This window comes from Primulina huaijiensis, chromosome 5, assembly GCF_012295235.1.
Source record: "Primulina huaijiensis isolate GDHJ02 chromosome 5, ASM1229523v2, whole genome shotgun sequence".
NCBI lineage: Eukaryota > Viridiplantae > Streptophyta > Magnoliopsida > Lamiales > Gesneriaceae > Primulina > Primulina huaijiensis.
In genome coordinates this window covers 4,052,993-4,079,607 of record NC_133310.1, presented here as the reverse complement: position 1 = coordinate 4,079,607, position 26,615 = coordinate 4,052,993, and the positions used below count along the sequence as shown (strand labels likewise).

Below are 26,615 nucleotides of genomic sequence, written 5' to 3'. Positions count from 1 at the left end.
GAGCCAAAGTTATACAGGACCTTATTGCAGCACGTGTGGAGGGAGACATTCCACAGAGCAGTGCCGAGGAGTGTTTGGCAGTTGCCGTATTTGCGGACAGCAGGGACATGTTGCTAGAGTATGTCCCCAGAGAGGTTCTCAGGGATCCCAGGGAGCAAAGTCATCTGGATCGGTGGCTCAGACAGGGAGACGACCCTCAGTTGTTCATTCTTTCCAGCCAGCACCATCTACCCAGTCACAGCAGAGGCCAGGAGGTAGCCAGACAGTGAGCCAGCCTCCTAGACAGCAGGCCAGGGTGTTTGCTTTGACTGAGGAGCAGGCACAGCATGCACCTGATGACGTTGTTGCAGGTAACTGTTTTATTTCTGGTTATCCTGCATATGTATTGATTGATACTGGTGCATCGCATACATTTATTTCTGAGAGATTTGCATTGATGCATGCATTGCCTGATGAGTCCCTATCTACTGTAGTATCTGTTTCTTCTCCTTTGGGGAAAGGTTTGATATCCGTGACTTCGGTTAGATCTTGTGTGCTACAGTATGACGGACATGAGATTGAGCTAGACTGTATTGTACTTGGGTTGTCTGATTTTGACTGTATTATCGGTATTGATATGCTGACCAAGTACAGCGCTACAGTTGATTGTTTCCACAAGATTGTACGATTCAGACCTGAGATGGCTGAGGAATGGAAATTTTACGGTAAGGGTTCTCGAGCCCGAATTCCTTTGATATCTGCTATGAATATGACTTGATTATTGCTGAAAGGAGCGGATGGATTCCTTGTCTATTCAGTTGATTTACTGAAATCGAGTCCATCATTGGCGGAGTTGTCAGTGGGTTGCGAGTTTGCTGATGTCTTCCCAGATGAGATTCCTGGTTTGCCTCCGATTCGAGAGATAAGACTTCAGCATTGAGTTGATGCCAGGTACAGTTCCGATTTCCAGAGCTCCGTACAGAATGGCACCGATTGAGTTGAAAGAACAGTTGGAGGACTTACTGGCCAAGGGTTACATCAGACCGAGTGTATCTCCTTGGGGTGCTCCAGTATTATTTGTGATGAAGAAAGACGGTTCTATGAGACTTTGCATTGACTATCGACAACTGAACAAGGCTACGGTAAAGAATAAATATCCTTTGCCTCGTCTTGATGATTTATTTGATCAGTTGCAGGGTGCTTCTGTATATTCCAAGATTGATTTGAGATCTGGATACCATCAGCTGAGAGTCAGGGATTCCGATATCTCAAAGACAGGATTCAGAACCAGGTATGGACTTTACGAGTTTATTGTCATGCCGTTTGGTTTGACGAATGCACCGGCTGTATTTATGGGATTAATGAACCGTGTGTTTCAGAAATATTTGGATGATTTTGTTATCATATTCATTGATGATATTTTGATTTATTCAAAGAATCTGATTGAGCATGCTGAGCATTTGAGGATTGTTTTGAGGATTCTGAGAACTGAGAAATGGTATGCTAAACTGTCAAAATGTGAGTTCTGGTTGAGACAGGTAGTATTTCTGGGTCATATCATATCCGGAGATGGTATATCAGTTGATCCCAGCAAGGTAGAGGCTGTGATTTCTTGGTCGAGACCGACATCAGTGCCAGAGATTCGCAGTTTTATGGGTTTGACAGGATATTACCGTCGGTTTATTAAAGATTTCTCGAGCATTGCCAAACCGATTACTCAGTTAACTCAGAAGAATGCTCCGTTTGTGTGGTCAGAAGACTGTGAGTCCAGCTTTCTGGAATTGAAGAAAAGATTGACCAGTGCACTGATACTGACTATCCCCTCAGGTACTGGTGGATTTGTTGTATATTGTGACGCTTCTCACAGAGGTTTGGGTTGTGTTTTGATGCAGCGAGGCCATGTCATTGCCTATGCTTCGAGACAGTTGAAGCCACATGAAACTCGCTACCCAATTCATGACCTTGAATTGGCAGCCATTGTATTTGCTTTGAAGATATGGCGACACTACCTCTACGGTGAGAAATTCGAAATTTATTCTGATCATAAAAGTCTGAAATATTTGTTTTCACAGTCTGAGTTGAATATGAGACAGCGAAGATGGCTTGATTTGCTTAAAGATTTTGATTGTGAAATCAAATACTACCCAGGAAAATCGAATGCAGCAGCCGATGCCCTAAGTCGAAAGGTATGTTCTTTGTCCTTATCGACTATAGGTGTTTCAAGTTTGATAGAAGATTGCTGTTTGTCTGGATTAGTATTTGAAACAGATTGTCAGCCTTTGAGATTATATGCTATTCGAGCTGAACCAGAGCTGATTTTGAAAATTAAAGCGGCTCAGAAAGTTGATCAGAAAGTACAGGAATCGATTGAGATGGTCAGAGCAGGTCATCAGTCAGAGTATCAGGTACGTGATGATGTACTGTACGTGAATAATCGTATTGTTGTGCCGAATGTTTCAGAATTGAGACAACAGATATTGACAGAAGCGCACCGCAGTCGTTTTAGCATTCATCCTGGTGGCAGAAAGATGTACAATGATTTGAAGACACAGTTTTGGTGGAAACAGATGAAATCTGATGTCACAGAGTTTGTGTCAAAGTGTCTGAATTGCCAACAGGTAAAAGCAGAAAGAAAGAAACCAGGAGGTCTACTGCACAGCTTGTCTATTCCTGAATGGAAATGGGATCACATTTCCATGGATTTTGTGACGCAGTTACCGCGATCCTCCCGAGGTTGTGATGCGATTTGGGTCGTGATTGACCGATTGACCAAATCAGCATGCTTTATTCCGTATCAGATGACATACAGGTATGACCAGATGGCTGAGATCTATGTCAGAGAAGTGGTCAGATTGCACGGAGTGCCGAAGTCGATTGTATCAGACCGTGATCCTCGGTTCACTTCGCACTTTTGGCAGAGTTTGCAGCAGGCTCTAGGTACGAAGTTACATCTGAGTACCGCATATCATCCACAGACTGACGGACAGTCAGAGCGGACTATCCAGACATTGGAAGATATGCTGAGAGCCGTAGTGCTTGATTTTAGCACTAGTTGGCAAGATGCATTGCCACTTTGTGAGTTTTCGTACAACAACAGCTATCAGACGAGTATTGAGATGGCACCATTTGAAGCGTTGTACGGTAAGAAGTGCAGATCTCCTCTGTATTGGGATGATATCTCTGAAGTTCCTGAGACTGGACCTGATATGATCAGAGAGATGACAGAAAAGGTAAAGCTGATTCAGAAGAGAATGAAGACAGCTCAAGATAGACAGGCCAAATATGCCAATGTTCGACGCAGACCATTGGTATTTGAGGCAGGAGACCGAGTATTCCTGAAGATTTCACCTTTCAGAGGAGTTGTCAGATTTGGCAAGAAAGGGAAGTTGTCTCCACGTTTTATTGGGCCGTATGAGATTCTCGAGAAGATAGGAGACTGTGCCTATCGACTTGCATTACCGCCTTCTCTATCTGGAATACATGCTGTCTTTCATGTATCTATGTTACGGAAGTACCTCCCCGATGATTCTCATATTATTCAGCCAGACGAGGCAGAACTTGATGGAAGTTTGAGTTATGTTGAAAATCCGATTCAGATTATTGATCGTAAAGAAAAGAAACTCAGAACGAAAACCATCCCACTTGTGAAAGTCCAGTGGACTCGTCATGGCATTGAAGAAGCTACTTGGGAGACTGAATCAGATATGAGACAGGAATTCCCAGAGTTATTCCACTTATGTGAGTTTCTTATTTCAGTTTCTGTTATTTCTGATTTGATTGCCTGTGATATAATTGCTTGAGATTTCGAGGACGAAATCATGTTTCAGAGGGGGAGAATTGTAAGGCCCGAGATTATATCATTTTAATCCGAGATTATTTAATTTATGAATTTTTGGAATGATGAATTAGATTCCACGGTTTTTGTAATTAATTAGGATTGAAATTGAATTAAAAGATTGAGCGGGGGCCGATTTGCAAATAGTGAAAAGTTGAGGGACTAAAGTGCAATTATGGGATTTGAGGACACTTGTCTTCACCATGCTTATATATGTTAAAATCCTTCAATCCATTCAGCATGTCCAGAGGAGAAAACCGAGGTAGCCATAAGAGATTTTCAAAATTTCCTTCGAAGACAAGAATTCTGATTTTACAAGATCTAACCGTCAGAATTTGAATCCGAACACAGTACCGAATTCCTCTCATTGACAGCTACAACTGGACGTAAGTTTTATTGAGTTCTGTTATCATTTGAAAATATGATATTGGAGGAATTGTTATTTGATCTGTATATGGTGTTCTTGAGATACTAGACATCGTAGAATCGAAGTCAGATCGAAGAACAAGTTGATTTTGGAATTGTTATGATTTTATAATTTTATCGATTGAAATTAAACAGATTTGGATTATGGATTGATTACAGATTGTAACGGATATGTGTTATGGTTTGTAATTGATATATGTTGTTATTGTATTGACGGGGATATCGGGATTGTGCCGTTATGCCGTTGATTTGAATTAAATTCAGATTGATCAGATTCGGTATAGAATTGTGAATGGAATGTTGATATTGCTATTCTCGATATGTCATTTCAGATTTACAGAGACAGTCTTGAGTTCAGCACTTATATTGCTTCAGACCGAGACTACGAAAAAAAAAAAGGTATAAGTCAATGTGGTATTGGGAAATCGACACAAGTAGGATATACTTGTGTTTCCCTAAATCACATACTATTTGTTATTATTTGCATTGATTTGATTTGATATGCTTGTCCTACTGATGTATGGAGATCATGTGTTACACGAATATTAGACGAGTGATCTTGTAACAGAAGTACCTGATAGTGGCGGGATCGCCACGGGCACATTGCACGATGTCCCAGGATAGTGTATTGGCGATAGTGCCACAGTCTGTGACGGATAGGTCAAGACACTGGATGTTTGGTTATATCGACGTGGATAGAATCGGAGTTTTTTCTATTACTGTTGGTCGATATAGGAATACCAACGTCTGGAAACCGGGATCCCTAGACTAGGATTGAGTCTAGTCTGAGTCGTGGAGTCACGAGTATGATTGATAGTTTGATATTAATTATGTTTCAGGTTTTGATATATATCTGATATCTGCTTCATGCTTTATATTAATTATATGATTGCATGTTTCGTTGATTTATACTGGGATTTATTCTCACCGGAGTTATCCGGCTGTTGTCGTGTTTGTATGTGTCCATGACAACAGGTGGGACACGTTCAGGGTCGAGGAGATGAAGAGAGAGATCGTGATTAGAGTGGAGACTACGGACTTGATCTGAGATAAGGTTGAACACTTGATATTTAGTAGTTGAACCTTAGTTTGTAAATGATTGTATATAGTACAAGACTTGTACTTTACTTTTATACTGATATGTATAGTAGAGTGATTCCATTACGTTCCGCATTTGATATTATATTTAAAAAAAAATTTAGACCCTGTTTATTATAATTGATTAATTAGTCCCAATGACGATTAAGAACATGATTAGCGTCTGGGTCCCCACAACTTCTCTAGCAACAGGTCACAATTTATAGATTATAAGAAGTGCAAACCAAAGTAATGGCAGCTATTTAGTAATTTCTGGACATTGAAAACAGGGAAACATTAAGAATATTCTTAATAATGCTTGCCTTTAGCTGTAGGTGCAAGAATACACGAGAAAGAATGCTTAACGTGAATATTTAATGAGTGAAGGCATCGAGTTGATACTTTTTTTCTCATTGTGTATTTAGTTCTTCTTCACGATAGTAAAAGTAAATGCCTTAATTTCAGTATCAAATGGGTTTTCACTTCAGCTCGGAAAAGATTAAGTATGGCCTATTACAGCATAAATCAGTTAGACGTGGACCTAGAGTTTTCTCTTCAACGGTAATCAAACAAAGAGGAAAGTTAGTTAGCCTTGTATTGAGTATTAATACGGAAATGCAAAGCAGAAAGAAAGATCCTCTTCATCAACACATTCCTCAAATCACCATATGTACGGGCCTTGCTGACAGGGATCTGTAGTTATGCATAACAAAAGTGATAAAGTCAAAGGGGAAAACTTAAAATGTAAGGACCCGGTCACAACAAAACACTCGCATGTAACTAAAATGTTGAAATATGTCACGGGTTTACCATAAAAGAAACTGAAACTGTTTACATTTTTAGTTTTATTTTTTTGTGGGAGGCGGGGGGAATGCAAAAACGTTTGGAGTGCTAGTACAACAATGAAGGAATGAAGATAACAAAAGGATCATTGGAAACAAATATTTATCCTATAGTCAGGTGCTGTCACCTTGCAAAACATATTAATTGAGAAGTTCTGAAGCAATTCATGCTGAAATATATGGGGTAGCTTCGCATCTGTGTGGATTCCGGGAGTGGACCAATTATGTTGAACAGGAGGGCGAACAGCATGTCTTTCCTTTTTAAAAATTTTAGACTGCTCGATGGGAGAAGACCTTTCATGTGATAAACCACTGGCCAATCCAATGGGAAGCTTAGGAACAAGGAAACTGGCCATTGCACCAAAGGCAGTTGGTGTAGGTGGAGCAACCACCTCACTTTCTGTTCCAGTTTGTCCAAACACTGCCTGCAAAATACCTGACAATTAGCTAAAAGGCTATATGTACAATAAGACTAACTCAAATTTAAAAGCATAAACTGCAGAGTAAATTAAATAACGACATACTTCAATGTGGTCAACCGTCTTTGAAATGTCACCAATGTCCCCAACAATGTATAATGTGGCATTTCCAGGAAAGTACCAGCGCTCATGAAATTTTCTAATTTTTTCTGCATCCCATTTCTTAATCTGCTCTTCTAGTCCAATAGGAAATCTTTTACTCAACTTGTTCTCAGAATGCAAGTATTGTAACAACTAAGCCAACAAAATCAAGGAAGAAAATTTTGAGGAACAGTTACATATAAATCAAAAGAAAAAAAATTTGGTAAAAGATGGCTGGTTAAAATATATAAAAAAAGGCCATGCACACCCATCTCTTGTAGTGGTTACCTGGCAATCAACGCGGTACTCGATGGTATTCATCATTTGTAGTTCAGATAAAATTGCCCGTCTTTCTTTTTCAACTCGAGAAGCCAAAAATTTTGGGTGAAAAGCAATCTACGGTAATTTTAAAATAAATAAATCAGCAGTTCAAACTCGAGGCATCAAATGAAAAAATCATAATATAGCACACGCATGTGGAAAAACTCAAAGACCTCGCTTGAAACCAATTCCCTGATACAATGAACGAAAAATGTCGATCAATTCAACAAATAAAGAACAAAAATAGAAAGTATACCTCCTTCAGAGCATCCAGAACACCAGGCATCAAATCACCTTCAGAGTCCTAAAGATAAAATTTTCCACTACGGTAAGGATATAAAATTAGCAAAAAAAAAGGACAAAAAATTAAAAAAGAAAACCATCTATTAGAATTTAAGTTTGGAAAGTTTGTCGCAGTTATCTTATATGATAACTGGTCAGTCCAAAGATTTATGGAGTTCCAATCATCCGTGATGAACGATTTCTTCACAATGTTCAGAGCAATTTTTTAATATCAGTGAAGGAGAACATAAAACATGACCAACCTTTGGACTAGTTGGTGAATGGATGTGAAAAACGGTGTGATGAAAATCAGTGTACGCATTAGATCTTGCCCCAGTTCCAAGAAGTTTTTCACGTTTCTTACTTCCAAGAAATGCAACATGTTCAATCATGTGAGCAATTCCTTGCTCATCATCTTCCTCATCTATCGATCCGACGTGAACTTCCACGTGTGCCTCAAACCTATAGTTCAAAAGTGCTAAACCGCGAGGGCATGAGAATGACAAGATCATTTTCTTGACACTATAACATTTAGTTGTCTAGCATTGAAAATAATGAATATTTCTTCTTTAGTGATTTTCACAACTCAGACTCATGTTCCAAACCATACAGGTTTTACTAACGTTATAATCTTTCCTTGTCAGTGATTTTGCAACTCGGACTCATGTACCAAAAGATCAAATGTTTTACTAACATATTAGATATTTCTTTGTATGTGAGTCGTGAAAACACAATGTTTAGCACAACCAAAGCAACTCAAAATTCATCTTCCCTTCTATCCGGAAAAGAAAAGACAAAATTAGCTTTTTTCCCTTAACCATAGTCATTGCAAAAAATTGTCTCGTGTCCTAGTCCAAACATCTGTATTTCTGTCGATGCTCCATTACTTTAGCAGAATGGTACAATCCCTTATCCCCACAAAACACAAACTCAAGTCCATGTATCTATTAACACCTTAAGTCGTGAACCCATTTAAAATGGTTGTGATTGTTGACAGTGAAAATACAGCAAGACCAAGGGCAATCAATGGTTCATTTTTTTCTTTTCTAATAGCATACAAAGCCTCCCTTCAACATATATGAAAGGACATTTGATAAGACTCCTCAGTGGATTAAAATATAATGTGCAACAAAAACTAGTATAGCCTACCCTCTGAAAAGTAAGTTTCCCATAAAGGACTTTCCTACTTTGACTGCAATCCAAAACTTAGCATTATATTTATGCTCTGGGACATAGAGCAGCTGTTTTGGAATGGATTAGCGTTGAATCATTGAGTTCTCTAGTGCTAAATTTCGGCTATCTAGTCGTACATTTTTCACTCAACCAGGTTATAATCTCGTTTAAAGGTGTCAGCCAATTCTCAACCTCGAATTTGTAACTGTATTTCCTTAACAACATTAGAAGTTGTGTACGGGATGAAAAGTGTTACTAACAGGCAGCCGCTAACCAACAAAGGTTGCATAATTTCAATCTATTAGTTATATTTCGTCTTCATTCTTACATTAACATAATTTATTTCTGTCTTTTCTCTCATATCTTTATGCTAAGAGTTCATATCAAGCAACCCGTTGAAGGAGGGTTTCAGAAGCGTTTACAGGATATATATACTCTCATGACTAGTGTCCTCACTCATCCCCATCATTTTCATCTCGCATTGTGGTCATATTTGGAACTCGAAAGATAGAGACATTACAATTAAAACAACACAAAAAGAGAAAAATAATTAATGGATAACAAATACACTTAGTAATGAACATAATGGATGAAACCCAAATAATAATAAAGAAAAAAAAAACCCAAATAATAATAAAGAATTAACCAATATCCCAATATAGTCGCTTTGAAGTCTACGAAGAATCCATTCTGCATCTCGTCTGGTCCAAAGCATGAGGCAACATGGTTTGGTGTTGAACATAGGAAATTCTTAAACTCTTATTCGATATTCATCATCAGAATGATTGTCAAAGGGATTGGCTGTTACTGAAGAGGAATAGTACCTATTGGGAGGGACTTTGTTGGGCAAAATGAGGTAGCGAAGACCATTTTTCAGTTGTCCTCGATGCAATTTCAGGTGGGAAGGAAGCTCAAGACGCAAAAATTGCTCATATTCTCTTCTCTCTACTTCTGGATCTAATCTATCCAAGCTCTGTTTTTCAGTAACACCATTGGGACATGTACTTGCTGCATGTGGCTCGTTGGGGCCTACGGCAGCACATGAAACATGAAGTTGTCTAACATGAAGACCAACCTGATATGATAAATGAGAGAGAACTCAATATAATATGGCATATTGTAAAATTAATTGATGACAGTTTTTGAAATGATCAGACTTGATAAACAGAAGTGTATTGCTTTAGGAACTGCTACAAGATACATCATAATATTTTATTAGCAAGAAACATAACTGCCATGTAAATCTTCTCACAGCCAATCTGACAAGAAAAGAATGATATCAAAGGAAAGCATCGCAATTCCACAAGAATGCGAGTGATAAACTGATTGGTGAATTACAAGAGCAGTTCAACATAGACTCACTATCACTATCACTCAGAGAACTGAAAAAAGAACAACGGAAATTACCACAGAGTGGATGGTTTCTGACTTTATCTTTATGAGGTTTGAGCTTTGACAAATGAAAAGTTGACCTGCCCCCAAAGAACACAGAGGTGAAATAGTTTACACCAATTTGCTTTCTTTTGTAACAACCAAAGCAAGATACTCGCTGACGTTCATGATTGATCTCAGAATGATATATTTTCGGAGTATTCTGCATTTACTTGCAGCTTGCAAAGAGAAAAAGGCATCATCCAACAGACAACCAAACACGATTGTAAGTCATCCCACACAGCTAAAGCCAAAACGTACAAATACTGACAAAAAAAAAATTCCATTCACTCACTACGCACCAAGAATTAACACAAACGAAACTCCGCAATCCCACCTCCCAACCACCAATTTTAGAGGGATCGAAGAAAGGAAAAAAGCTGAAAACTTTAAAGCATTTGAACCAACAGAACAAACCTTGCTGTTGACAAGATATGCACGGCTGCAGCGTCGTCTACTCATGTGGCGCCAAGTAACTGGTTGCTTTAATTGAGCCCGATTGAGCTGACTTGTATTTGAAGTGAAATTGCGATTATCTTTACCATAGCCATTGCCTGCATAAATCGGAGCTAAAAGAGGTTTCGTATTGAAAAGAACTGATGAGCCCTGCATAATTTTGGTCAATTCGAGTCGATTAAAATCCACAAATTGATGATGGTTTTGGAGAGAAGGAAGAAAAGTACGATAAAGTTGGGAATCTTATGTAAATCGTTCGTTTTGACGGTTAAGTTCAATAAATATCAGAATGCGGCGGACGGAGGCGGCGGTGTGTACGTGGTGGCGATTCGGCCAAGTTAGCTAGGCCTATTCGAATTTTAGCCCATAATAATAATATTATTATTCGGATATAGAAGGTTCTGTTCATGTTATTCATATGAATTTTGATATTGTTCATCCAGTACATGATACGTGTACTAAGTTGATAAATCATTATCATTCATTCAACCACGATATATGAATGAGTGGTCATAATTCATCACTGAGCACATGTGTCATCGTGGTTGAATGAATGACCGTAATTTATCAACTTAACACATGTATCACGTGCTGAGTTGATGACGACACTTCTCATAAGAGTAATATCTATCAAGCCATTATGAAATTACACTAAACCGAGTTAATCAATTTTGCTTTAGAAAACCCAAACCGATCGAAATATTTATAAAAATTAAATTGATTTTAAAATCGTTTCAGTAATAAAAATTTGAGAAATTTGATATTTTTAAAAAATCTTCATTTATACTATTTTATTAAAGTTGAAACATTTAGAGTAACTAACTTTGGTGTCATGGTCTGTTTTAATAATTATATATATATTAATAAAATGTTAAAATTTTAATGTAAGTTATATGTAGTTCAGAGGATTGAGTCATTGTTTCTTTGGGTTTAGGTTATAGGTTCATTTCTTACTGAGATCATTTTTTATTATTTTATTTTTCAATTTATTTTTTTTTAATTTATATATCAAAATTACAGTGTAGTCCCTCACTATTTCTTATAATTATATTTTGATCCTCATTTAAATATAAATCAAATGAATTATAAAAAATATTGCGTGCGTCAGTGTGCTAGTTTTAATTTAAGTGTGGTCCATTACTGATGTATTGGGTTGAGGTCATATAGTCATATATGATATATTGGTTTGAAACATTACCTCTTATTTTAATTATCTTACATGAACTCGTAACGAATTAGCACAACGTTATTATATGAACTATTCTCAAATTACTAAAATGGTGCATACTACCCAAATTTCAACGGGTACGTTTTGAATTTCGGAGTGTTTGTAACTTTTAAAATAAAGCGTTTTGTTTATTCGATATTCTGCAATTATTCATGCGTTCTGTTTCTCCTACTTTTATCAAAATAGTACACTACATAGGTAGAAATTTTCTTTATGAAGGCCAAACATACCATAAGTACATAATTGATATGTAATTCTGGAGAGTACGAATACTTTTAAGAAAAAAATTATTTGCTGCACGTGAACTATAATTTTTCATTTTTGCAATGGTATGTTAGACCAGATCGAGGAAAAAGATTTATAAACAATGATATCAATAGGATTACATTAATTATATCTATATGTGTTTGTATTGGTTAACTCATGGTAGAGATGTCAGAAGCAGACACGACCCATCAATACGACACGGTTCAATCCGAAAAAATCAAGTTTGAGTTTGGGGTTTTCAGGTTCGGGTCAGATCGGGTTGGACCCAATAGATGGCCCGAAAAAAAATGATCGGATTGAGTTGGGTTTGATTGACCCGAAAATTTTAATTTTTTAAAAAATTATAATTAATAAATATTGTCTAAATTTTTATATATTGTATGTCTGAAAAAATATTTATTGTATATTTATAGTATAAATTTTCATAATTTAATATTTATTTTGAACATTTTTTTATTTTTTAAAAAATTATTTATTTGATTTAATAAATATATTTTATTTTTCTACGATTAGACTTTCAAATTTAAATCATATATATAAGGGAGATTTTGTTATTATGTGTTTAAATTAAAATATTATTATTATTATTTTGAATTTTATTTAATTTTCTTTAAAAAAAATTCAAAATCGGGTTAATCGGGTTGATTCGGATTCGAGTTCGAGTTGGATGTTTTCGGGTTGGCTCGTGTTCGGGTTCGAATTGAGCAATTTTTTAATAGTACTATTGCTCAACACAACCTAACCCACCCGAATTGACATCCTTAACTCACTCATGGCTTATTTTTTTGATTAACCGGTGTCTGGTTATTCCGTGTTTGTAATGAAAGATAGATTATTTCGATGATAACTGAGAACATCTTTTAATTTTTTTTGGTAAATTGTACCTAACAGATAAATAGAACGGTGTGTTGATTAGACATTATATCAATAGGATGCACTAATTATATCTATTATTATTAAAAGACTAATAATTCTGGAAAGTATAAATTATATTTTTCGTGTACAATAATTTTTGACATTAAATAATTTTATGTAAAATTTAGAGATTATACTAAAATTTTGGATATGATATTTTAATAAAAAAAATTTCAAAATTAACTAGCATAATTATTCACTTACGATGTTTTTTTATTTCTAACTTATGGTATTTTATAATTATTTTTTATATTTTTTTTTAAAAAAAATTAACGATGATATAGTTATTTTGTGATTATTCTATCACAATATATTTAATTATTTCACACTCATCATCTACTATACTATAAATAGAATATTTGAAAAAAAATTAATATAATACACTATAGACAGTATTAGGTTCAATTCTTGCAATTGTGATATACACAAATTTTCTCAAACAAATTGAAAAAAAAATCTTTTTTTAACCATTTTGCATTATTTTACCTAAAATAATAAATAAATTACCATAATATAATATTCCTATCTCCTATAATATATATGACGCACTACTCTGTCGGCAACCCAAATAGTAATTCTCTTTTTGGTCCGTCACATCAACATCATTTATATTCGAGTTCGAGTCAGATCGGTCGCACTTATAAATTTTCTTTATAACATTGCATCTTGTGTTCATATCTTTCAAAGAAACAACTCAACTATATAGTTGTAGTACCAATTTTTTTTTGCGTGAATGGATTTGTACACGTTTTCGACTTGTAATTTCTTATTATTTCATATCTTTTTCAGCTGAAGTGCCTTTACTTATATATGAACATAACCTCCAGAATATCATTTCTCAGCCTCCAAAATACCACAAAATTCAAACTAGCTTAGCCACTTTGCATTATTTTTTGCCTAACTATTCATTATTTTTTTTAATGCATGACAATAGTTTACTACAACATATACAAAAAGGGAAACTTTTAATCTTATTCTCAATTCATTCAGAGTTTTTAATGTAAGCTAGCCAATATACTTACAAGTAAATAAATCATTTAAAATCTCATGTGAGTCAAAACCGTCATGCCATAAACTTATATAGATTATGAAAAGCTGCCCGTCGTGATCTAGCTAGACTAACCCCCTCCGTCCGAATACGCGCCCTAACTAAGACTCGAGTACGCCAAGTGTTCCTTATACTATTCAGTTCGGTCGGTTTTTTCGGTTTTAACAGAAATCAGAACAAAGCCCGCCAAAGAGAAATTGTTCAAATTTAAAGACGTTATCATGACTAAAATCTAAGCATGTGCTAGAGTAAAAACTATTTGATGAATCATGTGAACCGTTGAGAATCCAAGAAAGTTCTTGATTGAATAATCTAATGTCGGCAAAATGAATTAAATGCATGTCCGGAAATTGAATTGAATGAATGAATGATTGGTGGCAGGGACAACGCATTGAGTTTTGTTGAAAATAAGAATACGCGTTTTTAACTCGTCTTCACACGGACAAGGGGCTTTATAAATAGAGTTCTCTCCCCTCATTCTTAAATCATTCATTCTTCGAGTTTTCTCTTATCTTATAGTATTTAAGTGCTTAGTTCTATAATATTTGTGATGTGTTTGTTCTCCTGAATTAAGAGTGAGTGTGTTATCTTTGGAAACACGGTGAGTGGGTTGTACACCATAAAATATTATAGTGAAAATTCTTTTCATCTTGTCCGTGGTTTTTACCCTAATATTTTTTAGAGGTTTTTCACGTAAATTTCGATGTCCGATTTATTCTTTATTTTTATATTATCATCTCAAATTTCCGCAATAAGGACCAATATTTAAGGGGTTACACTTACCATATACCAGCATATTTTTCGGCTGTGTTTGAACTGGATACTTCTTAGATAAAGCTGTACTTAACTTCATCAAGAAAAGGACAGGAAAAAATAATATAAAGGAAAGTTCTTGGGAAGCAAATTATTAATTAATCCATCAAGCATCCATTTTGGACACTGTAACCTAAAAAAACAATAGTTCTTTATTTCCAGAAGTAGTACTTTTCAAAATTGGCAAGTAGTTTCTTGATTTGAATAAATAAGAAGCCAATTATCCAGTGGCCTATATGTTCCTTTGAGAGACAATGGGTAATGGTGGGACGATCGATATAATCAATCCCCAATTAAAATCGAATCGTTCCCGAAAAAAATTGTTTCAGAAAGAAAATTTTGTTAAGATTCGGTACTTATCAAAAATTATGTACAAAAGAATATGAGAATATCCTCCAGTACCGAGGGGATTAATGCAAAGTTATTTCGATGTTCAAGTCAAATAAAGATATGAAAATTTTTATTGAATTTTAATGGTGCATGCCATATTAATGTTTAAAATTGGATGAGGTTTTCGAGTTATAAGTTTGTCGTAATTCGTATCATATATCAGCGTCATTAAATCATGTGGTTTCTCACATCTTTTACTATTATATAAAGCAAGATGACATTTTACTAATTTGTTTTGGTCCAACATGGTTACACCAATATAATTTACACATAAATATCTCCAAACATCGATTTGGGAATCACATATTCATGGGATAAAATGATAATACAAAAACTGTCAATTTTCTCCACATACTCTTGCAAACTGTAATGTAGTTATTTCTCCTACTAAGCTCTCACAACTTCTATTTTCCACATTTTGTTCTTATTTTTTAAATCTTCTTCATTTGTATTGATTTTGAAAATATGATAGTACATGCAGAAATTTCAATCAGGTGATTCCAAAATTTTTTATCCAATTTATGCGTAAAATTTTTATATACAAACATACAACGTACGCCACTATTAATATTTTTAATGAAAGTCGATATCATATATTATGATCTTGAAATTAAAATTTCACATTATAGGTTGATAAATGATTTGGTATAGTATAGAAAAATGAATGATGGTACATGTACATCCATATTTGTACAACACAAAAATTCAATGCAAAAATTCAATTTGTCAAAATCTCACCATATATTGAATACAAAATCTCGCGATATAACAGTAAAATCTCGTGATATAATGGTTGTAAATGTCGTTGTAACGATATATTGGTTGTACTTTTAGCATTATTCAGAAAAATTAGAGCTTACATATGACTAACTTGTGAAATAAATGCTTTGGAAACATCATTAAATGTGAAAAAAGGTACCGATGATGTAAGATATTTAAATTTGAGCATTTTGTAGATAATGAAGCCGAGTCACTTATAATTGTGATAATAACGACTACGTGTCGCCCATCTTTTTTCTATATTTTATAGGAAAATATGAACTTTTTTTTTTTCAATTTTCGTCTACATGAGATTAAAAGCATTGGGAGTTTTTCTTTTACAATATTATATGTTGTTGCAAATACAAAATGCTAATCGACAAATATATTGACTTGTCAACGTGTGAGCACTAAATATTTGGATAAAGTTACTTGAAATATTTTATTAGATGTTTATAAATTTTTGTTGGATTATATATGTATATACATATAATATTGGGTTGTGTGTGTTAATGAGCTTTTCATGTGTGTGAATGGAAATTGGGGAATGATGGATTTGTCCAACATGGGAAAATCAACGTGGTGTAGAAGAGTTTATATTGTGTTTCATTTTATGGAAGTGTAAGAATGATTAGTCAATAAACTTTATCTAAAGTTCAAGTACTCTTTCGTTCTCCCACGTGGTGATTTATGCAGCATCAATGCGGGTCTGCCAGTTGTATCCTGGGAAACAGTAGTCCGGTTAAATCCTCGAATCACTTACCGAAATGAAAGAATATGTTTTAAGAAAACTGTAATTGCTGCAGACTTTAGTTTGATTTTGTTCTTACATACACGAACATTACACTTATTCCGTTTACTACTTTATCTTTACTAGAGTACTTATATAACTCCGTGATTAGCAATTTCCTGACACTTTTTTCAATCAATTTTTTATTTTTTTTAAGATCATATAAATATTACCCAAAATAATACAAAATAGCCTCAATATATTCGTCCTTACTTCCCCAAATATTGCATGTTCCTCGATCCACTCGAATTTCGTTCCTTTATTCTGTGACTTGTCAAGTTCCAACCAGTTAAAAACAGAATATTTAAAATATATCATAACGACTTATAATATATTTTTTTTTTATTTTTAAAATACATTATATGTTTAGAATAAATTTAGCTAACAAAATTCTAAATTAAAATATGTGAGTAGTTTTTGTTGGAAAAATAAAATAAAAATTGCAATTTATGAATTGGATAAGCCACTTTTGATCCTCAAGTTGTCAATTTTGTTCAACAAAAAAGTAACAACACTCGTTCATTAACCCTCTCGTCTTTCCCAAACTCGTGCATTTTCAATTCATTGCACCAACGCACACTTGATTAGAATTTTTTTTTTCATCTTTTTAAGTTTAGAAAATATCTAAATCATTCTGTTTCTTTGATGTTTTCTAGTAACACGTTGTTTTATTAAATATTAATAAATTATGCACACACGTTGTTATCTTTGAAATTACGAGGGATTGGGAGGATAGAAGAAAAATGAGGATTTTAGTAATTTGAGATTAACTTAAAAAAACAAGTGAGCTAATTTTGGGGTAATATGGGAAGAAATTTTGGAGTGATTTCACATACAAAATAATTATTATGAATCTAGTATTAACAGTTTTGATATGATGTCCACTTATCGTACTCATCAACTGTTGAAGTGTCGCTCATCTATTAAATGTGATTAAACATATCAAAATTTTATATATAATAGATAAGAAGTACCTCAGTGGTGGATACATATATATAGGTGGACATGTGAGTGACAACGTATAAAAACATATAGTATAGATAGATAAACATCGGTGTGTGTGTTATATATATCATCGGCATTGACATTCATGATGCCGTGTATGTAAATATTGAAGCAAACTAATCATTCATGGAGATCGAAAGCCTCGTAATGATGTAAGAATCCGAAATTATTCATAAACACGACGATTTCAAAATCGTCGCAAGAACCGATGCCAAATAAATCAGCAACGGTTTCAGTCGTCGCTAAACCTAAAGATTTTTTTGTCGATTAAAGAATAAACCTCAGTAGTCGAATTTGAGTGAGATTGAATTAATTTTATGTTTTGGTGATTTTACTAATAGATTCTTTTGAAATCAAACATTCTATAAAATTATAAAGAGTGATAATCATGTACATGGGCGGAGCAAGGATTCATAAGTACCTGGGGTTGGCTCCATCCTGTGTTAGACAGTAATAAGTTCAGTTAAAATCGGGCTGAATTTTCTAAAATCGAATTAAGCGAACTTTTTTCGACAAACCGACCCGACCGAACTTTGCTACGAAAATCTAACAAACCAAATCAAAAAAATCGATTACTTCGATAAGTAACACAATTAACCGAAATTTTGGCTTTTTTTAAAAAATTATCAATTTTTAAATAAAAAAATTGCAATATAAAAAATTGATTAAATAAATTTAAATTTTATTTATTAAAAAATTAATTTTATTCATAGTACTATTGTCTAATAAATTTTATTAGAAATTGTAATATTTATATCCTTATAAACTTTATTAGAAATTTTAATAATATTAATTTTATTTTTAAAAGTTTTGCTTATTAGANATCTCGCGATATAACAGTAAAATCTCGTGATATAATGGTTGTAAATGTCGTTGTAACGATATATTGGTTGTACTTTTAGCATTATTCAGAAAAATTAGAGCTTACATATGACTAACTTGTGAAATAAATGCTTTGGAAACATCATTAAATGTGAAAAAAGGTACCGATGATGTAAGATATTTAAATTTGAGCATTTTGTAGATAATGAAGCCGAGTCACTTATAATTGTGATAATAACGACTACGTGTCGCCCATCTTTTTTCTATATTTTATAGGAAAATATGAACTTTTTTTTTTTCAATTTTCGTCTACATGAGATTAAAAGCATTGGGAGTTTTTCTTTTACAATATTATATGTTGTTGCAAATACAAAATGCTAATCGACAAATATATTGACTTGTCAACGTGTGAGCACTAAATATTTGGATAAAGTTACTTGAAATATTTTATTAGATGTTTATAAATTTTTGTTGGATTATATATGTATATACATATAATATTGGGTTGTGTGTGTTAATGAGCTTTTCATGTGTGTGAATGGAAATTGGGGAATGATGGATTTGTCCAACATGGGAAAATCAACGTGGTGTAGAAGAGTTTATATTGTGTTTCATTTTATGGAAGTGTAAGAATGATTAGTCAATAAACTTTATCTAAAGTTCAAGTACTCTTTCGTTCTCCCACGTGGTGATTTATGCAGCATCAATGCGGGTCTGCCAGTTGTATCCTGGGAAACAGTAGTCCGGTTAAATCCTCGAATCACTTACCGAAATGAAAGAATATGTTTTAAGAAAACTGTAATTGCTGCAGACTTTAGTTTGATTTTGTTCTTACATACACGAACATTACACTTATTCCGTTTACTACTTTATCTTTACTAGAGTACTTATATAACTCCGTGATTAGCAATTTCCTGACACTTTTTTCAATCAATTTTTTATTTTTTTTAAGATCATATAAATATTACCCAAAATAATACAAAATAGCCTCAATATATTCGTCCTTACTTCCCCAAATATTGCATGTTCCTCGATCCACTCGAATTTCGTTCCTTTATTCTGTGACTTGTCAAGTTCCAACCAGTTAAAAACAGAATATTTAAAATATATCATAACGACTTATAATATATTTTTTTTTTATTTTTAAAATACATTATATGTTTAGAATAAATTTAGCTAACAAAATTCTAAATTAAAATATGTGAGTAGTTTTTGTTGGAAAAATAAAATAAAAATTGCAATTTATGAATTGGATAAGCCACTTTTGATCCTCAAGTTGTCAATTTTGTTCAACAAAAAAGTAACAACACTCGTTCATTAACCCTCTCGTCTTTCCCAAACTCGTGCATTTTCAATTCATTGCACCAACGCACACTTGATTAGAATTTTTTTTTTCATCTTTTTAAGTTTAGAAAATATCTAAATCATTCTGTTTCTTTGATGTTTTCTAGTAACACGTTGTTTTATTAAATATTAATAAATTATGCACACACGTTGTTATCTTTGAAATTACGAGGGATTGGGAGGATAGAAGAAAAATGAGGATTTTAGTAATTTGAGATTAACTTAAAAAAACAAGTGAGCTAATTTTGGGGTAATATGGGAAGAAATTTTGGAGTGATTTCACATACAAAATAATTATTATGAATCTAGTATTAACAGTTTTGATATGATGTCCACTTATCGTACTCATCAACTGTTGAAGTGTCGCTCATCTATTAAATGTGATTAAACATATCAAAATTTTATATATAATAGATAAGAAGTACCTCAGTGGTGGATACATATATATAGGTGGACATGTGAGTGACAACGTATAAAAACATATAGTATAGATAGATAAACATCGGTGTGTGTGTTATATATATCATCGGCATTGACATTCATGATGCCGTGTATGTAAATATTGAAGCAAACTAATCATTCATGGAGATCGAAAGCCTCGTAATGATGTAAGAATCCGAAATTATTCATAAACACGACGATTTCAAAATCGTCGCAAGAACCGATGCCAAATAAATCAGCAACGGTTTCAGTCGTCGCTAAACCTAAAGATTTTTTTGTCGATTAAAGAATAAACCTCAGTAGTCGAATTTGAGTGAGATTGAATTAATTTTATGTTTTGGTGATTTTACTAATAGATTCTTTTGAAATCAAACATTCTATAAAATTATAAAGAGTGATAATCATGTACATGGGCGGAGCAAGGATTCATAAGTACCTGGGGTTGGCTCCATCCTGTGTTAGACAGTAATAAGTTCAGTTAAAATCGGGCTGAATTTTCTAAAATCGAATTAAGCGAACTTTTTTCGACAAACCGACCCGACCGAACTTTGCTACGAAAATCTAACAAACCAAATCAAAAAAATCGATTACTTCGATAAGTAACACAATTAACCGAAATTTTGGCTTTTTTTAAAAAATTATCAATTTTTAAATAAAAAAATTGCAATATAAAAAATTGATTAAATAAATTTAAATTTTATTTATTAAAAAATTAATTTTATTCATAGTACTATTGTCTAATAAATTTTATTAGAAATTGTAATATTTATATCCTTATAAACTTTATTAGAAATTTTAATAATATTAATTTTATTTTTAAAAGTTTTGCTTATTAGATTAACCGAAGTTTTATATTAAAAACTGAAATCGAACCGAACTAACTTATATTTAAAAAAAATTAAATAGAACTTCTGAATAAACTGAATGTAGGACCAAACGGTTGCCGCTTTACCAAAAGCTATAGCTGGTGGTAATGGTGTAACTCAAATTATTTAAATTGCACAACAGCTCAAGCATCATGGTTCGATCGCTCTACCTAGTAGGACAATTATTGCACTTCAACACCAAACCAAATTTTCAAATTAATTCATCTCGGTCTATTATTTTGGTTGAAACCGATATTTTGTTCACTCATAGATCGTAATTGATGTTTTCTCGTTATTTGATGATATATGCTATTTTTGTTTAAAAATAAATTGACAGTTTTTATTTTCTTCATTACTTGAGTTACTTAACTGGAAAAACCAAAATTTTACAACAAAGAATTATTTTTCATATTTCATACTTATTCAATTTTTGGTTATTATAAATAGAAAAATCACAAAACAAGCCCAATAATAATTACATATCAATAATCATCAAACATTTCAACTAATTGATTATTATTCCAAAATCTTCAACAATAGATTTTTAGGGTGAAAATTCAAACTCCAAAATTCATATACATCATAAGACAATATTATTGTAACTCGTTTAATTACAACTAAATACTCAATATAATTTTAGAGCCGTTGAATTTTTAACTCAAAATTGCATAATTTCAAAACATACGATAATAAATCAACCAATACACAGTAATGAATTATGATTTGTGAGAGCTGTTTTATTTTTAATTTTTAAAATGAGACTAAAAAAATTAAAAAAATAAAACTGATAAAAATTTTGTTCTATTTTTAATATGGACTGAAAAAAATTAAAATTTAAAAATACAAAAAATTTTTTTAAAAAAAAGGTGGGGTTGGAGCCCACCCTAACCTAAGGATGGCTCCGGCCCTGATCATGTATATGTAATTAAAAAATATGAAAACAAAATTCAAACTCGAACATTTTTTACATAATAAAAAAAACTATAGATACGTAAATATTTATATGTGCATGTATTGGTTAACTCATGGTTGAATATTTTGTAGACACGGACGGAGCTAGAAAATGAAGGTTGAAGGATAAAAAAATCTAAAATTTTTATAAGGGCAAGAGCAAATATTATGGGGAAAGTGAAAAAAATATAAATTTTTAGGTCCCTATTCAATGAAATTTTTTCAGGCCCCTAGTCAATTAAATTTAAAAATTAATGTCATTCAATTTTATCTTATCCAAATACATTCATTTATCATCCTTATATCATATAACATTCAACCTCTCATCCACGAGTCATTTTGTTATTATATCATGGCAATATTTGATTATTTTACACTTATCACTTATAATAAGCAATCGGACACACACGTTCCGTGTTTAAGTACGATTATTTTTCAAAACATACATATTTCGTTTTGAAAGTTTCGATTTATTTACGATATTCAACAGATTCAGTAAGATGACCCGTCTCACATATTAGGATCCGTGAGACGGTCTCACATAAGACCCACTCCTTATAGAATAGGTCTTTTATGAGACGGTCTCACGAATTTTTATCTGTGTGATAAGTCAACCCTACCGATATTCACAATAAAGAGTAATATTCTTATATCGTAATTAATTTTGTAGAACATTCGAAACTTTCGAAACAAAATATACACGATCTATATTCACGTATTATGTTACACACGAAACGAGTGGAGTAAACTTTTATGGAATAAAAGTAGACATGTTCTCGGAAGGCAAAAGGAAACACGTACTTTGTATTTCTTCCTTACGAATCCAGTAAATGATGTTTGTCACGCGGATTTAAGAGACCCCACTTGTCTCAAGAATATTAAAAATAAATAAATTTTGAGACCCCGCTAAAAAATAAAAAAAGCGGCTACTTTTCTCTATAAAATAACGCGGGGACACCCGAAATCTTGTTCACTTCTCCGTCGTCTTCCATTGATTCAAGGTTTAAACCACATAAGATTTGGAATCCGGGGACTTTGTTTTCTTGGGAAATTTGTGGGAGGATTTTCGAATTTTTTTTTCAAGATTATTATGACGATGCAAATCAAGAAATTGGGGTCTTTGCCTTCGCGTACGGGAAGGCATTTGCAGCGGTACAGTCAAGGATTTCGCCATGTTGTCGGGTGAGTGATTTGAGGCTCCTTTCTCATTTTGGTTTTGGATGAATTTGTTGTTGGATTGATGTGTAAAGTTTCCTCGTTTGTCTGTTGTTCGGTTTCGTTGATGTTTTATTCGAGAAATTTTGCAAGTGACCGTACAATGATTTAGATATGTGTTGAAGTTGTAATATGGGATTGTTATTTTAGTGGAAATGAAAATGATTGATGGGATTTTAAGGGTTTGTAGGTGATAATTTTGAATGATTTTATGCTCAATATTTGAGACCGACCTTCAAATTGTGCAGATGTATCCCATACAGAATAAGAAAAACCGACGACTCACCCCAAATCCATGAGACATCCATTGATGATTTGGAGGTTCTTTTGATAAGCTCTCAAAAAAGTCCAAGAATGATGTTTCCGAAGGTTTTTTTCCTTCCTAATTTGAGATTTGATGATATCAAACAGTTTCATATTCTAGTTGTTCTGGTTTGGCATTGAATTTTGGCAATAATATAATCAGGGTGGTTGGGAACTCGACGAGGATATCGAGTTGGCAGCCTCGCGGGAGACACTCGAAGAAGCCGGTGTGATTGGATCACTCGAGGTTAGTATTTTGGTATTGTTGGAGAAACCATGTGATGTCGATGTACTTGTGCTGTTTTGTCATTCCTAAATTTGTTGGTTGTCATTTTCTTGCAGGATAAATTAGGCGAATGGATTTTCAAAAGCAATAGCCAAGATACATTCAACATGGGATCAATGTTTCCCTTGTTTGTAACTGAGGAATTAGATGTTTGGCCGGAAAAAGATGTCCGCCAACGAGTTTGGGTATGTTCAAAACGAATCGAACCTTATTAATTTTCCATATTTCTTGCCATATGTGGACCGATTTGGTGCAGTGCATCAGGTTGCATGATGAATTTTATGTACAACAGTGGGAATATATTGAAACGAAACGAAACAATATACATTGGTTACGTGGATCGACCAATAGAGCCAAAACTCTATCGATAATTTCTATTACAAGGCGAAACTATTTTGGGATTAATATATATCATATTCATTCTAATATAAATCTGATCTCAGAATATATATATATTTCAACCTTGGATTACTTCTGAAGAGTGCAGTTGAATTCTCTTGCAGATGATGGTCAATGAAGCTAGAGATGTGTGTGCACATTCGTGGATGAAAGATGCTCTGGAGGCATTTGTTTGTCAGTTCTCTCCTCAGCAGAGAGTTGACGAAAATCCCCGGAGTATCTTGCAGATTAGAGCGACTCCTAACCAACAAATTATGATTGAGAATGAGCGCGAAAGTGGGGATGAAGTTGTCGATAGATGTTTGATTAGCTGAACTCGAAACCCAATTTTTCGAGGACTTCGCTAGGATTTCTGTTCTCGTAAAGATTGATCGAGTGTGTGGAGTTCATGGGATAGGATAGAAGAGGGTGGGGTGGGGATGAATGGCTAGATTGTAGAGAAGAAAAGATGTACAAAATTGCTCACTTTCATTCTTTGATTCATTCATTATTTCGATCCAATTATGTTGTTCGAAAAGAATTGAGTTGAGCTCTCGTTTGTATCTCAACAACTAGAGGAACTTTGTATACTTATAAATGTTTTAACTTTTACACTTTTTTTCTTTGCTATTAACATTCTTGATCTTTACGCTTCTCAATTTCAAAATGTCATAGAATTCCTCTCATTAGTTTTTTTTTTTTTTTTTTTTTTTATCAAGTTCTTTGCATTAAATTGTAAAGAAATTGTTATATTTCATTTTTCATGTATGTATGTACGCACACATTGATACATTAAATATTTTAAAATTGGTAAAATTGCAATTTTTGTGATTTTGATCAAGACAAATTTCATTTTCAATCATATACCTTTCAACTCTTTTGCAATTTCAGTATTTTTTCCATTTAAGTGTGTGATGTAACACTACATATTCATCGATATGTTGATGTCATGTCAGCGTTATATTAGCGTCACAAGGAAAAAATTACTAAAGTTAGAAAAACTTCAAAGATAATGGACTAAAAATGACATTTGACAACATAAAGAACCGAAACCGTAAAGAGTCAAATGTACATAACCAAAATTAAAATTTTCATTTCAAAAATTGTTTTTAAAGAACATGTTTGTGTTTTCTAGTAAAATCTTGTTGAATATTGTTTGCACAATATTGATGATGATGCATGCGTGTCAGGTGCAAAAATCTACTAACGTGGATAAAATAATGAAAATCTAACTTTAGAAAACCAAATTATTATGAATTCCTAATTTGATAGTTCATTCTAATCTTCTAAGTAAACATAGGGTCAAAATTAATAGAAATCAAAGAATAAACTCCTGACATTATTTATATTTTCAATAAATTGATAAATTTACAAAATATTATCATCAAACAAAGAATGTCGCTGAAATCTGAAAGAAGATGACTTGAACTACTGAAATTTTGAATGAAAAGCTATTAAAATGCTTGACTAAAACTATCAAAAGTCTGCGGTGAGTTTGCTCAATTTGTGCGATAGATGTCTGTTTCCTTTGTTTCTGCCGACCTTATTATTTTCTTATGATTTTTTGGGCGGTTCTTCCTATTCTCCTACTATTCTATGATTTTGCTCATTATCTCTCCATGATCTATTCATGTTTGTACGTATTTTGATTTATTCTAATCAATTCAAATTGCTAATGATATCTTATTCACTCTTGTCGTCTCTTTTTTCTGAGATTTAAGCTTAACCAATTTTGAGTCTAATTAAAATACAACTCCAACAAATATTTTGACTGGCATAACAATAGGTAATCTCATTAAGTCGGCATATACATAAACAAATAAAAATTGATTGAAAATTAGTTTCTGCCTCAAAATTTGTTATAACAAATTGTAATATTAACTATAATCCTGTTCTTGTTGAACTCGGAATGTTCTCAAGTCAATCGGTTGTGACCTTTAGTTAAATACATTACTTAAACATCAAATTTGTATCTCAATAATCATTCTCACAATTTGGTTGAAATATATACAAAAAAAATAATTCCAAAATTATTTTTAAAATTTTTGCTTAAATTTATAATTATAGTATTCTANTGATAATCAAATGTTAATTTTCAATTTTTTTTTTGTTTTTATGAAATTAAAATCTATCACATTTGTTATATATGTCATACCAGTTAATTTTTGTATTAAAAACCATATCCATATTATACTAGATTTCCATTTTCCATTTTCTCTTTTTTGTAAAATAAAACCGGATAACTGTCTGACACCAAAATATTAAATTTTACTTAAAAAAAACGTAATCTAGAAAAATCTTTCGAACCGAACCATATAAAACAATTCCGTTTGAATTTTAGCAAAAAAAAACCATACCGTGATCACTCGTAGATAAAATCATCCTTCGACCGTCCGAACGTGTGTTCAACTC

The 26,615-nt window shown here is 33.0% G+C and overlaps 2 protein-coding genes across 2 annotated transcripts in view; one reads left to right on the top strand and one right to left on the bottom strand.

Annotated features, from left to right (window-relative positions):
* The window catches only part of LOC140976446 (stromal processing peptidase, chloroplastic-like), a 32,154-nt gene extending 21,401 nt beyond the window's left edge, over positions 1-10,753 (bottom strand). The window contains 8 exon segments of the mRNA XM_073440598.1: positions 5,909-6,010; positions 6,288-6,584; positions 6,684-6,872; positions 7,008-7,115; positions 7,297-7,344; positions 7,586-7,784; positions 9,320-9,570; positions 10,344-10,753. Of these exon segments, the coding sequence (XP_073296699.1) occupies positions 5,909-6,010; positions 6,288-6,584; positions 6,684-6,872; positions 7,008-7,115; positions 7,297-7,344; positions 7,586-7,784; positions 9,320-9,570; positions 10,344-10,538 (1,389 nt within the window). The 5' untranslated portion in view covers positions 10,539-10,753.
* Positions 10,754-22,949: 12,196 nt separating this feature from the next.
* On the top strand, positions 22,950-24,884 carry LOC140976512 (nudix hydrolase 18, mitochondrial-like). The gene is made up of 5 exons (XM_073440730.1): positions 22,950-23,203; positions 23,485-23,605; positions 23,703-23,786; positions 23,882-24,010; positions 24,329-24,884. The coding sequence occupies exons 1-5, from the start codon at positions 23,112-23,114 to the stop codon at positions 24,536-24,538; spliced, it is 636 nt and encodes a 211-aa protein (XP_073296831.1). The 5' UTR covers positions 22,950-23,111; the 3' UTR covers positions 24,539-24,884.
* Positions 24,885-26,615: the final 1,731 nt, after the last annotated feature.